Here is a 16,936-nt window from a genome sequence, read left to right as displayed (position 1 = left end):
CTACTCCCCTATCCTGTTCTACAAATAGAACGTGCAAGAAGAAAAATCAGCAGGAATAGTTTGGTTGTCTGAGGGAAATCAAGTGATTTTTCTTGGCTCTGGGTTTGGAATGTTGTTGCAGGTCAGGTTCCTTGGGGAAACAGACTGAGAGATGGAGATTAGGCTGTAGAAAATTTAAATGGGAAGGCTCCCAAAATCAACACTCTGAGAGAAAGAAGCAGGATTGGGATGAAGGGAGCAAGCAGGCTGAGATGCAGTCAGAAAAGCCCTTAGCTCCTCTTTAGAGCTGGGATGGCCCTGTAGGGAGGCCGTACCGGGGCAGGGTGATGGGCGTTCGTGTCCTGGTGTGGATTAGTTTGCATGCAGGGGGTACAACCTTGCGCTAAAGACCATACCCAGAGGAAAATGAGTCCTTTAGAGGTGTGTGTAAGGAGGGAGAATGAGTATCTGAGTAGCCACACCATTGTCCACAAATGAAATTATGACATACTTTTTACTTATAAGTATTCATTTATCTGATATATGTACACTGTGCTTGTTTTGTCCTCAAAGATAAAAACCTTGTTCTATTAGTATCTTACTAATAAGCTTTAACTCTTACATTGCTTAATTTCTTTAAGTGGTTATGCAGTTTGGTAATTTAGTGTGTATCAGTAACTTTCCCCCAAGGAATGCCATATACTGCTGCCAAGATGCTATGTTAAAACATATATATGGCACCAGATTCTTTCTAAGCAGATTCCTTCTTAAGGGCAGCTTAATTTAGTTGTGATAGAGCTCTCTGGAGCCCTGCTATACCATTTGCAGGAAGTTTCTAGCAGAACTTTTGTTTTTTCGCACAAAAGGATCAAAATTCTAGCCCATCAAAATACTTTCTCTAATTTTGTTTTAGTGCAAAATAATAACATCGTCTGGAATGTTTTATCTTAGCAAATACAATTTATGCTCTCAGAAGACCAAGATGATGATACCTTATACTTTGTGTTTCAAGTGTTAACAGTGCCCTGTTCATAAAGGGAGCCCCATAAACACTCATGGGACAGATTCCTTCATAGTTACTTTATTAAATTACCTAATCTCTGTGCTTTATTTCTCTTTGCCCAAGGTAAGAAATGAATTCTCAGGAATATTAAAATAACAAAGCATACTCTTTATTTAAAATTCTCATTATAATGTTACACATGACAATAGAATGCATTTTGACACATCATACATAAATGGAGTATAATTTCTCATTCTTCTGGTTGTACATGATGTAGAATCACCCTAGTCATGTAATCATATATGTATACAGGGTAATAATGTCCAATTAATTCTATCCTTCCTACCCCCATACCTCTCCCCACTATTCACTCCCCTCCACCTAAAGTAACTCTATTCTTCCCAACTCCCCCACCCATTGTGAATTGGCATCCCCATACCAGAGAAAACATTCACCCTTTGGTTCTTTGGGATTGGCTTATTTCACTTAGCATATTCTCCAGCTCCATCCATTTACTGGCAAATGCCATAATTTCATTCTTTAAGGCTGAGTAATATTCCGTTGTGTGTATATACCACATTTACTTGATTCATCTATTAAAGGACCTAGGCTGGTTCCATAGTTTAGCTATTGTGAAACAAAGCGTACCAATAACAAAATTACATGAATTTTTATGTGAATTAATTAAAAATTGGTGCATTATAATTATATAATAGGGAGGATTCACTATGCCATATTCATACATGCACATAATTAGATGAATCCCATTTCCCAGTACCATTACTTTCCCTCCCCCGATCCCCTTACTCTACTATCTTTTATTATTAGTGCATTTATAATTATATATATAAGCAGGATTCGTTGTGGTGTATTCATACATGTACAGAGCAGACTTTGGTAGATTTCATTCCCCAGTACTTCTTCATACCCTCTCCCTGCTCTTTTGGCAGAGTCCCATGAATTTATATGCAATTTTTTTCCTTTTTGCAGTACTGGGGGTTGAACCCAGGGCTTGCTGCATGCTACGCAAGCACTCTAACACAGAGCTACAATCCTGGCACTGTCCCCTTGCCCCCGTGTTTTTGAAAATTTGAGACAGGGTCTTGCTACGTTACCAGGCTTAACATTTGCTTGTGATCCTCCTACCTCAGCCTCCCAAGTAGCCTGATAGCTGGGATTACAGGCCTGTGTCAGCCATAGCACACGGTTACACTGTGGCCCCCTGGCCCCTGCAGTACTGGGGACTGAATCCAGGGATATTCTACAGACTAATCTACATCCCCCACCTTTTTTGATTCTTTGAGACAGGGTCTTGCTGAATTGCCCAGGCTGGTCTTGAATTTATGATCCTCTTGCCTCAGTCTTCTGAGTTGCTGGGATTATAGGTGGATACCACGGCATCAGGCATACACAGTTCAGTGTTTTACAAGTGTAAATATTACTTTAAAAAAGTTAAACAATGAGAATATTATCAAGAAAGAATATTATCAATTTAGCAGAATTGGAGAAAATATTATAAGGGTCTAATATACAGAATGTATAAGAAATTCTAATTCAATAAGAAAACTCAGTTCAAAAACAAGCAAAGGACCTGAATAGACATTTTTTCCAAAGATATGTAAACAAAAACATGCTTGACATCATATAGTCATTAGGGAAATGCAAATAAAAAATCACAAGTCCACTTCACACAAGTGGTTATAATTAAAAAATAGTAAAATAAGTGTTGGTAAGGATGTGGCAAAATCAGGACCCTTGTACATCCATGGTGGAATGTAAAATGGTGCAGCCACTGAGGGAAAGTTTGGTGGTTCATAACCCAGCAACTGCACTCATAGGTGTGTGCACCAAGCACTGAACAGGGACACATTCATAATAGCACTATTCACAATAACCAAATGGTGTAAAGAACCCACAGGTCCATCAACAGAGCAAATGGGTAAATATATAGTATATGCATTTAATTAAAAATTATTCGGCTATAAAAAGGGAAATTAAGTACTAATACATGTAACAGTGTGGATGAACCTCAAGCAACCTGTTAAATGAAAAAGCCAAACACAAGTCACATTTTGTGTGATTCCATTTATTTGAAGTATCCAGAGTTGACCAATCCATAAAAACAGAAAGCAGACTGGTGGTTGCCAGGGGCAAGAGGGAGGAAGAAATGGAAAGAAACTTATTTAATGTGCAGGGTTTTACTTTGGTGCGTTGAGAATATTTAGAAACCGAACAGAAGTGGCAGTAGTATAACATTGTGAATGCACTAAATACCACTTAATTGTTCACTTTAAATGTGGTTAAGTTTGTTATGTGAATTATACAATTAAAACCAAGCAAAAATAACATTCAGACTCCTGGAAATTACCTTTCTTTCACTAGATGTTAGAATTCTCAGCTGGTTTGGTCAGTATGTATAAGATGCGGAGAAATTAAGGGTGGCACTTATATAAGGAAGTACTTTTCTGGGTCTGCTTTAGGCAATTCAGTGGACAATAGCACCATTTATGAAATAGAAAAAACAAGCTAAAGGAGGATTTGGAGGAGAAATTAGAAGTTTTATTTGGGACTCACGTTTTGCAATCTGAGTGGAAATGACAAATGAGTCTAGAATTCAGGAGAGAGGAAAGGGTCACCACTGTTAGTACGATTATATTCTTGGATGTCTTAGAGCGTTTGGAGGAAAGGAACTTTTCTTCCTTGTCACTCACTCCAGTGCTCAGAAATGTGTTCTCAGTATTTGTCAAGTAAAAGCAAAGATACACAAAGAGAAAATATGTATTCTGATTTTACTGGAGGTCTAAGCATCTGAACACAGCTTGCAAGTGAGCAGAGGATCCAACATGCTCAGCTACAATCTGGTTTATGCCTGTTGTCCCCATGAAATTAGCTATCACCTGTTCATGCTCAAAAACATCTGTACAAGTTATGTGGTCACTATGTAGAAGGGCAAAATTTATCTAATTCTTTCAATACAGTGACAGGTACACCAGGCTTAATGAATACCTCTTGGCAATTAAGAACATCATACACAGGAATAAATGTAACTGCTCATTTTCAGAAGTCCCAGACCTTATTTCAGAATAGTGTAGGAGAGAATCTTTCCTTACCCCTCAAGCAAAGAATAACTTTACTCCCTTTCTCTTCCATTTTGTGTGATCACAGAATTTTAGAAACCCCAGGGGACCAGAGAAGTTATTCTCACTATTCTTACCATGCAAACATGCATTTTATGACACTGATGAGAGTTGGCCATGTTTTCATTAGTTATCTCAGGAGAACAATAACATCTCCAAATCCTTAAATAAGTACTGTTCTAGCTTACTCAAAAAGTCTTGTGCTTACTAACTAGGAACGAAGTAAAATTAAGAAACTGAAGATATGTTCTTGTTGCTTGAATTACAATTTTCTATTGCTGTGCAACACAAGCTTGTGATAATACTCCAACCTAAGTTCTGCATGCTTAACAAAATAAACCCAAGTCCAAGAAAATATGACTGAATTCTACTAGCAAGAAACAAAAGCAGAGATTCCCATTCCCCAAAAAAAGAGACTTACAGAGTTTTAAAAAGCATATTTATGTGTCTGCACATAAATGTTTGTGTAAAAAGGGCATTATGACAGTTGATACCACAAAGATTACAGTAAGAAAAAGCACTTTATGACAATATTTCACAAATTCACAAGAATCACTTTAATATACAAAGCAATTGCTACCATTCTGAACACAAAGCAGCTACTATGTACATAGTGTTAATAAAATGCATTGTAACTTAGTACATTTTTTTCTTTACACGTAAAGCACAAAAAAATTTAGATAAAAAATTAAAACAGGGATGCTTTTAGAATGTAGGGAATTTTATTAGAAATGTATTTCCCTCATTACAGTTATTTATTTAGTATTCAACTCCAATAGAAACATCAGAGCTAAAAATTGATACCCTGTTTTGTGCTGATAGTTTTGGGGGAGGTATTCTTTACCCTAATCCTCAAGGAAAAAAAACAAAACAAAACAAAACGAAAACACAAAAACTCAAACACCTTTCTAGGAACTTCCCTGGTTATTCTGTTTCTAAAAAGTTTCAAGTGACACATCTGGGTTAGAAATAATTTCTCTGCTGGGATGGGGAAGGGAAGATTATAAGGGATGCATACAAATCAGTCAAGGACAACTTCACAATTGAAAATTGCTAACTAGCACTCTTCTTTGCCACCCCTAATAAATCTATACTCACAGAAAAATGTTGACAAATTATTTCCCACTTTTAATATAAATAATTTTATTACACACACACTGGAGTGGCAACCTGGATAAAAATATGTCTATAAAGCATTTATGAATTCAATTTTTAAAACATAAGAAAATAAAACCTCCCAACACAATGATAGATCATTTCATGTGGTTAATTAACATAAAAGATATTATCTACAGGGATTTTCTTCCTTCCCTACCAATTTTTAAACTATCTCAGATTTATTCTCACAGCTGAGATGCTCCTTAGACAGCTTAGAAGTACCATGCTTCTACAGACAATTTAAAAAGAAAGCCTGTAAAAGGAGGTAAAATGTGAATTTCATACTCTCTGACCCTTTTTAAAGAAATTTCCTGTAGATTGTTCGTTTTCCTTTTACCTGCTGGTGAGAATAATTTGAAATGTATCATGTTTTACCCAGCTGGGATCTGCATCCCATAGTACCAGAATGCAGTCAGGTCAATATTTTCTCTCTGTGCTAAACAATTCTGCCTGCTTATATATCAACTTGCTTCACAGGCTTTATTTTTTTTTTAATTTTTCTTTTTTTAAAAAATAAAATTTCAAGCTAAAACACCTGAAATATAATTCCTCCATTCAAATGTTATCTGGTCCCTCTTAAGTTTGTCTGCCCCCTGAGGACCCATACAAAGGCTTAAGCTACATTCACTCATCAGTAAGAACTTATCATAAGCAGAGGAGACAGATGGAACTGCAGCACCCTGTTTGATTTGTATGAAATTCTTCCATACTGACTCAACTGAATGATATGTTCATCCTCTCAAGGATTAATGCCTCTCCTGGCCATCAATTCTAGAAAGTCAAGGAAACCAGTTCCTAATACATAGAGTGACTCTTTAGTCAACTGAAAACCCAACATTATTAATATTAAAAGTATTCAAGATGTATGTAAGCCACCCAATAAAAAAGTTCCAGTTGTGCTTTGTACAACCAAGTGAAGAAATTCATCTCATAATTTTTCACCTGTAGGCTTACTAAAGCACACTTCATACTTGCCCCTTATTATCTGAGATCAAATTTAGGTAGCATTTCTTTGAATGTTAATAACAAAGCCAATTTAAAATGAGAATAATCTAGTAAAAATGACATGTGGTCTCCCATAATGATAATACTTAACTGCTTTAAAAAACCTTTTACTATTCTGGAAAAATGGATTATTTTGGCAAACTATACATAATATTAATGTTGGGGTGAGGATAAAAATCTCATTTAAAATTAGGAACATATTATTCTTTTATTTTTCCTTCAGTCTTTATTATCCATGATGAAAAAACTTAAGGTTTGAGCCCCCCTCTTTTAATTAACTGGGATAGTCAAACATTTCCAGATATTTTGCTTTCACAGCATTTTTAGGGCTAGCTTTTAGGTGTTAAAATATTTTAATTGATGAAAAGATTCCATTTAAAAACATCACATGATTTGGAGAGAGGAGAAAGACTAAGTCAGTTGATAATTGATGAGGAAATTTCTTAAGTTGCTGATACCCAAACTGGGTCTTTTTTAAAAGTGCAAGTTACACCAAACATTTACAAAGAATTAATGTAAATATAATCCAAATAAATATACAACGTTTGTTTTAGGTCAATGGGAAATAATATACCAACAGTTTTCTGGGTTACAAAAGCAACAAAATAAAACCTCTTGAGAAGAAATGAAAAGGTATGTAACCACTGTTTCTACTACGTGAGTCCTGCAAATGAAGCGGCTTTTGATAAAGAGACCAATTTGTTAATTAGCTGACTATACATAGCTGATCACAGAATTTAAAAGGTATTAAACACGAGAAGAAGAAATCTAGATTTAAGTCACTTCAAGTAAGTAAGAGCATCCTGGTTTATACAAGCCTTTGTATGATTCCGCCTGTCACCCATATGGTCAAACAGTAGGGATTAGTCCTGAGAGACAAACTTCAGCCAGATGACTTCTGATCGGACAGCCTGCTTGATTGGTATTGTGCTTTCAGATCCTAGCACTGATGCTGACCTACCACCAAAATACATTTTCTGACAAAATCCCTGCCCAAATAAAACACCAAAATTCCTCCCCCAGGATGATTTTTGAAAAATCAGTGGTTCCTTTTAAAAGCTATCTTCAAAATGTTCTTACCACTGTTAATAGCTGCCAGAGACAAAGCAGAAGAAAACCCAAATATTTCTGGGGAGTGGGGAGTTTTCAAGTGACTAGTAGCATATTTAAAAGTATCAAGCCAAAGAAAACTAATAAAAAAAAAAATACTTGGAAAAAATTAGATAATAAAATCAACCATTGAGTGCCAGAGTAATGCAGTCATAGAAACTATCAGAAGGGATGCAATAGAACACACAAAAATGTAAAATTTCATCTGACCTCAGTATACTATAATACTCAGCATTCCTGACTTAAGAGCTCTCAGAGCTTTAGATTATATACTGTATGTATATATATATATATATATGTACACATATATTATACAAATGCCATTTCTTCACCCCCCCACCTAAACAAACAGAGCACCTATGACAATATTATGGTTGCCAATATGGTACTTGAGTTTTAAAAAGAATGAACTTAAAATTGCATCTCATCGATTTTTTTAATAATATGAACACATTGGATCTAGCCCTTTCTAAGCCACTTTTCAGTTAAATGCTATCAAAGCTTGAAAACTCATGAGTAATATATCAAAAATAAACCCCTCCCCAATCATTTTTATTAGTTAATCTGTCCTATAGATAAAAGTGCCACATGGCCCTATATTTGCAAAGTGAGCAGTACCAAACTTGCTATTTTTCTAGGCAAATCAGTAGCATATGTACAGATTCCTATGATATTGTCATTCCCTTTTGGCCAATATGAAGAGAAAAACATTTATTACTAGTAATGTGGCCACATATATTCTTGGTACAAGATTTTTTTTTTATTATGTCATTTTCTTAATAAAGGTTCTCAAAGTTACAAGCTTAAAAACACACACGTTTTCCCTAATTCTTATATTAAAAAAAAAAAAAAAGCCTGCACAAAAGATACTTGATTTCTGTCTGTATAAACTGAAATCTTCAAGTCTCTCCAAGAGTCTAAACAGATTTAGCAACACAATACATTTCTCACCTCGCTATTAAAGTAACTGACTTCAAACCAGTGCAATCATCCTCAAGGCAGAGAGGACAGGTCTTTGTAACTTATAAATGCACCCAGCTAATATGAACATGATTGCCTTAATTTATTAGGGATCAAGAGAACCACTAATTTCCTAGTTAAGTAGAAACCTGCAACTTTTGAAAAGATGGGCAACTTTAGAGATTACAACTTGCCACACACCAATTTTTCACTTATAATGCTTATGACATTCAAAATGTTCAATTTGACATTTTGACTCAATGTGAAATAATTCCAGTTTGTGAACATATTTGTGATTTTTGCTTGGTTTCAGTTAACACCAAGTTTAGAAAATGACATCTATGCTGGTATACAAACAATTTTATGCTATCACTTTCCCCATTAGCTCAGCAGGACAAACATCAAACTTTATAGCCGTTTGAAAGCCTTCTTGAGAATCTGGTGAACTGTCCAAATATAAAGACTACATCACTCAATTCTTAGAATGATGCTCCTTCATAAACTCTGTTCATCCTTGAAAAAAGACAATGGTTTGTTATAAACAAAAATATAACATTTACAAATATTAAAAATCTTTTTAAAAAATGGACCCAATAAACTAACACTTGTATCTGCATTGTTATCATGATAAACAAATTTAACTTTCTTAAATAACCTATGACTAAATAGGCAACATTTTCTAAGTTGTCTGACTTTTTAAAAAGGAATTTCCTTCTAAAATAAGAAATCATAATCTAACATCATATCAGTGTCCAATTAAAAACAAAATCTACCTTGTTCTTACATTTTTCTTTTAAAGGGTAACTTTTAGATTTATTAGGCTTAGTGAATAAAATGGGAAATCAAAAATATTACTGGAAACAATGTATGATACATACAGACTGTTATAGTCAGAAATTTTAAAAGGTAGCTCCTTTATAACTGACAAAGGCTATACAGTATATTGGAAACCTAAAATGTAACTACCCTTTTTAGAAGAACACAAATGTTTTATAAGAATGATAGTCCAAATATTATAGTACTGTAGATTCTGAAGAAAATTAACTTTCCTTGTGCACATCTAACACTGTACTTTTTAGAACCATATCCTTATCAATTCTTCACTTAAAAAATTCACTAGAGGTTCTCTGATAAAGCATGTGAATCTGGAAAAGATTTAAAAATCAGTATTTTTCTATAACATAAATATATATCACTTTGCTTTTTTTAACATCTTGAAGGCTTTTCTGTTGGTGGTACAATGTAAGTGCAAAGGGCAGCAGCAAATTAGAAATATCTTTTTAAGTAAATGAGTGACGATATAAATATTTTTGAAGGTGAGGACAAAAACTTTTATTTAAAAACCTTGTTATATAACTCAAGGGGATAGTTTACTAGCCGGCATCTTTTTACTAAGATTTAATACTAACTAAAATAATCTTTGTACTTTTATTTATCTTGATTTAATTTAAAATTCAAATAACATGCTTTTTCATTCAGTTGGTTACTTCTTTTAATGTATTCAAAAATGCTGAACACATACAGAACTGGATTAAGAAGCAACAACTGCCCTAGGGAAGAGCTGTAGTTAAATACAGAATGTTTTTAAGAACCAAGGACAACTTTTCAGTACTGAAGAAAAGAACATACAGAGAAAGTACTCCGAATTCATTCCTAATTTCTTCAACACCATACTAAAATTCTTTTTTGGAGGGTGTTTCTTTTAACAATTTTACATAATTTACAATGAAAATGTGAAAACATGTCAATTTGGCAATCAACACTTCCTCATTGCAACTTACTTACTTTATGCATGCGGCCCACACATTACTTCAGCTCAAGAGGCTGGGGAAATTCTGTCCCTAAGGCAATCAAGGAGCTCAGCACAAACCTTGAAATCATTTTAAAAAAGATTTCATTTTCCTCATTTCCCCCATCAATTTACAAGTAAACACATTATTACTTCTTGAGGAGGGTGGGAGTTGAAAAGCAGAAGTCTCTTCATGATTCCTGGCGCTGAAAATTTCTTGAGGGGAGAAGTGGAGGCAGGTGTTGGAACATTCACAGTTTAATGCAAAAAGCACAAATGAATGAAATTCTGTAGTTGCTTTCAGGCAGTTTTGCGCATAGAAAAAAAGAAATGTTTAGAAAATAAAATGTTTATTTTGTCTTTCTGGTTGTGGCCAATCCAGTTCATTTTCCACCTTAACAGGTGAAAATTTAAATCCCAAATTAATCTGATTTGTGGCAGTAAAGGTCCTTAAGTGCTTTTAGCTCCTCAATCAGTGTCTTGTTTTGGTTTTCAAGCACTGCCACTCTGTTTTCTAAACATTTCACATATTCTTTCTTCTTTCTACGACACTCTCGTGCTGCTTCCCTACAAAGAAAGAAGGATAGGAAAAGTTATGCAAATTATTTTCATTTCATTTATTTTAGATTACTCTATTTTTAGAGAAATAGATCAAAACGTTTTAATGTATATTAGGTGTTTGAAAGATAAACGGAATGACTTTGCAATTTCCTTATATCAAATTCTGATAAACTATACGGAAGGCTGATTAAAAAACAAACAGGAAAACTCCATATAAGTTAAATGATCCCTTAAAGTTGCATCTCTTACTATTTATTAAAATGTCTGTTATACCTATAAAGCTTGACATTGTACCCATATCAATAATGAAGAATACATTAAAACAAAAATTCTTTAGAAAATCTTATAAGCTGATCATTTCAGAGCATTTTAAAAAATCTAATACAAGAGTCTCTTCATGATGGAAAGTTCTACCATGTTCATGGAGAGGGAGAATTAATATAATCAAAATGGCTATATTACCAAAAGCAATCTACAAATTACAGATTCAATGCAATTCCCATCAAAATACCAATGACACTCTTCAAAGAACTGGAAACGAGGTCTAAAATACATATGGAAGAATTAAAGACCCAGAATAGCCAAAGCGATCCTGAGTAACAATAGCGAGGATGGAGGAATCACAATACCTAATCTCAAATTATTCTACAGAGCTACAGTAACAAAACCAGCAAGGTACTGGCATAAGAAGATATGAAGATCAATGGGATAGACTGGAAGACACAGAGACAAATCCACATAAAATCATATGGTCCTTGACAAAGATGCCAAAGTCATATGTTGGAGAAAAGATAAGACTTTTAAACAAATGGTGCTGGGAAAACTGGTATGAAGAAGAATGAAATTAGATCCCTTTAACCCTGCACAAAAATCAAAGTGTATCGAAGAAAGACCTAGGAAGTACACCAGAAACAATGAAAATGCTAGAAGAAAATAAAGCAACAGAACATCCAACACACTTATTTTGTAGGCACTGATTAATAAAACTCATAAAGCTTAAGAAATAAAACCAAGAATTAATAAGTGGGATGGCACTAAATTAAAAAGCTTCTGCACAGCAAAGGAAACAACAGCACAAAGAGAGAGCCTACAGAATGAAAGACAATCTGCCAGGTACTCTTCCAATAGGGGATTAATAGCTAGAATATATAAAGAACTAAAAAAACTTAACCAAACTACTAACTGCATATACTCCATAAATGGACAAAAGATCTAAAAAGGTGCTTTTCAAAGAAAATATACAAATGGCCAGCAAATTATGAAAAAATGGTCAATATCCTCAGCATGCAGGAAGATGTAAATCAGAACTATACTGAGATTAGAACTGCAATCATTAACCATGTTGGCCTAGGATCTGACTTCCTTAACAAGAACCCTAAAACGCAAGAAGTAAAATCAAGAATCAACAAATGGGATGGATTCAAACTAAAAAGCTTCTTCACAGCAAAAGAAACAATAATGTGAAGACAGAACCTACAGACTGGGAGAAAATCTTTACCACATGTACCTCAGATAAGGCAATAATCTCTAGGATATGAAGAACTCAAAAAACACCACCAACAAAACAACCGAACAATAAATGGGCTAAGGAACTGAAGAGACACTTCACAGAAGATACATAATCGATCAACAAATATATGAAAAAATGTTCAACATCTCTAGCAACTAGAGAAATGCAAGACAAATTACACTGAGATTTCATCTCACTCCAGTCAGAATAGCAGTTATCAAGAATATAAGGAACTTTATTTAGATTACGTAGAGGGAAATGGGGGGGGGTATGAAAAATGGTGGAACGAGACAGATATCATTACCCTATGTACATGTATGATTACACAAATGGTATGAATCTACACCATGCACAACCATAGAAAAGAAATGATGTACCCCATTTGTGTACAATGAATCAAAATGCAGTCTGTAAAAATAAAAAAAAAATTAAGAAAAAAAAAAAGAACATAAGCAACAGTAAATGTTGGCAAGGATGTGGGGAAAAAGGTACACTACATTGTTAGTAGGGCTGTAAATTGATGCAACCACTCGGGAAAGCAGAATGGAGATTCCTCAGAAAACTTGGAATGGAATCACTGTTTGACTCAGTCATCACACTTCTCAATTTATACCCAAAGGACTTAAAATCAGCATACTATAGTGATGCAACCACATCAATGTTTATAGTAGCTCAATTCACAATAGCCAGTCTATGGAACCAAACTAGGTGTCCTTCAACAGATGAATGGATAAAGAAAATGTGGTACATATACACAGTGGAATATTACTCAGCCTTAAAGAAGAATGAAATTATGGCATTTGTGGGAAAAGGATGAAGTTAGAGTATATCATGCTAAGTGAAAAAAGCCAATCCCAAAGAATTAAAGGGCAAGTGTTTTCTCTGATATGCACATGCTAATTCACAATAAAGTTGGGTGGGGTAGGGAAGAATAGAGCTACTTTGGATTAGCCAGATGGGAGTGAAAGGGGTGGAGGGGACATGGGAATAGGAAGGACAGCAGAATGAATCAGACATTCTATGTGTATGTGCATATATGATTACATGACTGGTGTAACTCTACATCATGTACAACCAGAAGAATGAGAAGCTATACTCCATTTATGGATGTGTCAAAATGCATCTTCCTGCCATGTATAACTAATTACAACAAATAAAAAATTAAAATTAAAAATGGGCTTAGGACTTGAATAGATATTTCTCCAATGAAGATAAACATGTGACCAATAAACATATGAAAAGATGTTCAACATCAACTAATCTATAGGGAAATGCAAATCAAAACCACAATTATCTCACAGCCATTAGGATGGTTATTATCAAAGACAACTAACACTTCCTACCACTACCAGAAAATATCTATTGAGGAGGACATGATAAAACTGGAATACTTTTTGGACTGTCGTTGGGAATGTAAAACAGTACAGCTGCTATGAAGGGGGTTTCTTGAAAAATTACAAAAAGATATGTCATGTGATTCAGCAATTCCACGTATCACTATATACCCCAAAGAATTGAAAGCAAGATCTCAAAGAGACAGGTATAGTATTCAAAGCAGCATTATTCAAAACAGCCAAGAAATAGAAGCAAATCAAGTGTTCACTAATTGACAGATAAAGAAAATGTGGTATGTGCATACAATGGAATATTTCTCAGCCTTTAAAAGGAAAGAAATTCTGACACTTGCTATAATATAGATGAATCCACAGGTTGGGAGATAGGAAAATTCAGAGTTGTTGAATGGGTATAGTATGTCTGTATAGCAAGATGAAAAAGTTCTGGATCTGTTCCATCCTGATCAGAATATACTTAACCCTACTGAACTATACACTTAAAAATAGAACGTTAAATTCTGTGTTATGTTGTATTTTTTTTAACCACAGTTAAAAATAAAAATTATTAATTTTAATAAACTAAATTAAGTTTATTTGATAAACTGATAACTATAAACTTTTTTAGCTCTATGTGATCAAAAGCTGTATCTTATTTTTCATATCCTCAGTCTAGTGGGATCAATAAAAGATAGGTACTTATTGTTAAATGAATGAGTTAAAAGCAAAAAGATTTTAAATCTTTAAAATATGAAAACCCCTGCAATTTACAATCAATCATTTACATCAGGGTCAAGAAACAGTGTAGTAGTTAATATCTTCAGTGCCAGATTCCTGGGTATAAGTGGTTTCTATCCCTTACCAAGTACGTAAGGCAGAGATAAATTATTTAACATTAGTTTTCTGACTGTAAATGCGATCTACCTCAAAAGGTTTATGAGGAATAAATGTTAACACATACAAAGTACATGAAATATTATTTTCTGTTAAAGTGTTACCTACTATTTCTAGATAACTCGAATGGTAGGATAATTCCATTAATGTTAGCAGTAATTCCATTAATGTTTTCCTTCTTTACACTATCAATTTAGAATATCTGCTTCTAATGCAAGCTGATGGGGAGTGCTGCATGTAATGTTTTTTTCCATGTAGACATGCACATAATCCACTTTGCCATTTGAAAAGCTGCTTGGAAATGGGTTGAAAATGGCCCAACATTCCAATAAACACTGAAGAAAGCAAGTCAAGAGGTGCTTTGGGGTCAGAGGTAAGTGGTAATCTAAAAAGGACGATAGTGGGAATGAGTTACAAGTCAATTTGGATGTTCTATATTTGGTGAATTCTAACACTCAGAGAACGTGTAGGATATATGTGTATTCACAAGTCTAATTTCAACTACAGTTGACTAGTCTTTTTTCTCTTCTCTATTACATGAGAATTTATGGTCTATGAGTTGAACTGCCCAAATGAATGCTATATCTACCTGTTAAGTTTCCAAAGTTTCATATATTGCAGTACTGTGAAAGATATATTCCTCAAAAGAAATATGAAACACTGGGCTAAGAAAATTAACTTACTTCTTTTTGTAAGACCTCCTAGATCCTTTCAATGTACTAATGTGAATCGAGATCCTCCAAAGAGGAATTCCACACAGCATGTTCTAAATTTAACTCTCTCTGGGCTGGGAGAATACTAAATGTATTTCTAATAACACTGATGTATACAATGATACTCATTACTCACAGTTTAAAACAAACCAACTTGGATACAAATTTAATATAATATTATGGTATACTAGCAAGAGTTCTAAACTGGGGATCAGAAATACTGGGTTCAGATCCTGACCTTTACACTAACTAGTTGAGTAGTTTCTAGTGGGTCCTTCCCCATTCAAGAACTGCATACTCATCTGTTTAAAAATAAAGAAAAAATAAAACAAAACTCATCCTAAACTAGAGTATACGATAGCTTTGTATTAAGGCATATGCAAAGAAAAAATATGGTGTATCATTCTAAAGCATTAACTGATGAGGTGGTAGGCATTTTAATATTAAAATAAATACTATATGTTAAAGTAGAATACAACGTTCAAATGAAAAATAAAATTTTAAAAGAATCTCTTGCTTAAAGATTGCCTCTTAAAGCTTCTTGAAACTTTCTAACAAGATATTTTTAAGAACAAAAGAATGAAAGAACCCACCCAAGGGACTGGTCTGGGGACTCAGTGTGTACATTAACGTGACCTCTGATGTCTCTTTTTATACAAAAATAAGATTTTGTAATTCTAAGAATTCATGTAAACAGATGACCTGTAAATTCTCAAACTGGTTTATTAGGCATGCTTTAGAAAAAAGTTCTTTGCCTCTATGATATTCTTATTTTGTTTTACTTATTCTTCTTTGAGCACCTTCAGTTCTTCCTTATTATGTGTTTTTTCTTGTTTGCCTTTAAATTTGTACAGATCTTTACAGTCTTCGCCCACATGAATTATATTAATTTAAAAATCGGCACACTGGTTCTGGCTTCTACCCTAAGATGTAGAGAAGCACAAAGAATGTTACTCCTACCCTTACGATGGAAAAAAGAGTAACCAAATTTATGAGTGTTTTCAAATCTATCAGAGACCTAAGGCTACATAGCAAAGTGATCTAAAATTTAAGGAGACAATGCCTCAGAAAGGGAGGAGACAAAAACATACTCACCTTGGATAGAGGCAACTGGACAATGGTAAAAATAATTTTTTACCATTTCTCCTAAAATAGGCAAAAATCTGATAAAGTCCAGAGTGAGGGTAAGCTGGTGGATCAGTTTTTAACCTTTGAAAACTACTGTAATTAGGAAGTCTGAGTGCTCTCAAAGGCTTTTTTCCATGAACATGCTATCAGTCACGCATAGAAAAGACTGCAAAGAGTCCTTTGAGGATTCACTGTGGCACAGACCTTGGGAACATTAGAGTGGGAGGGACAAGAAACTCTATGGGGAGTTTATTTTCATTTTGGAACAAAAAGTTAATCCACTGAACACCAGTGGCCTTAGATCACTGGTGAGTACTCACTACAGTCTGGGGAATGTCTGAGGCCCTGTTAAAGGAGGGGCAAGAGAAGACCCTACCCCATGAGATCAACAGAAATACAAGCATGCCTAAAACCTAGTCTTAATTAGGACAACAATTTCAAATAACAACAGAAAGCTAATGGGAAAGGGAGAAGAAAGAAATGAGCTTGCAGACAGACCCTATGTAAGGCACAACACAAAAGGAAGATAGGAAATTTAGAATCAAACAGATATTGTTCTGGAAACTACTCCCCACCTTAGAAACATGCTAGTTCTCCAGGTATTTTAAGCCTGTGGTACAAGGACAATAGCCCTAATGACTCACAAAACAGCCCAACT

General features: G+C 34.4%; 1 protein-coding gene across 4 annotated transcripts in view; it reads right to left on the bottom strand.

The window, feature by feature from the left end:
* Window positions 1–5,689: 5,689 nt before the first annotated feature.
* Window positions 5,690–16,936, bottom strand: part of CREB1 (cAMP responsive element binding protein 1) — a 62,772-nt gene continuing 51,525 nt past the window's right edge. For 3 of the 4 annotated variants that reach the window (XM_079130696.1, XM_079130695.1, XM_079130697.1), the window contains one exon: window positions 5,690–10,708. In XM_079130696.1, coding sequence (XP_078986822.1) covers window positions 10,564–10,708 — 145 coding nt within the window. In that variant the 3' untranslated portion in view covers window positions 5,690–10,563. The remainder of the gene's footprint in view (window positions 10,709–16,936) is intronic. The other variant, XR_013762347.1, reaches the window with a different exon arrangement.

This window comes from Sciurus vulgaris, assembly GCF_902686455.1.
Source record: "Sciurus vulgaris genome assembly, chromosome: 3".
Taxonomy (NCBI): domain Eukaryota; kingdom Metazoa; phylum Chordata; class Mammalia; order Rodentia; family Sciuridae; genus Sciurus; species Sciurus vulgaris.
Note: the sequence above shows the minus strand (reverse complement) of the source record. Positions and strands in the feature narration are given on the sequence as shown.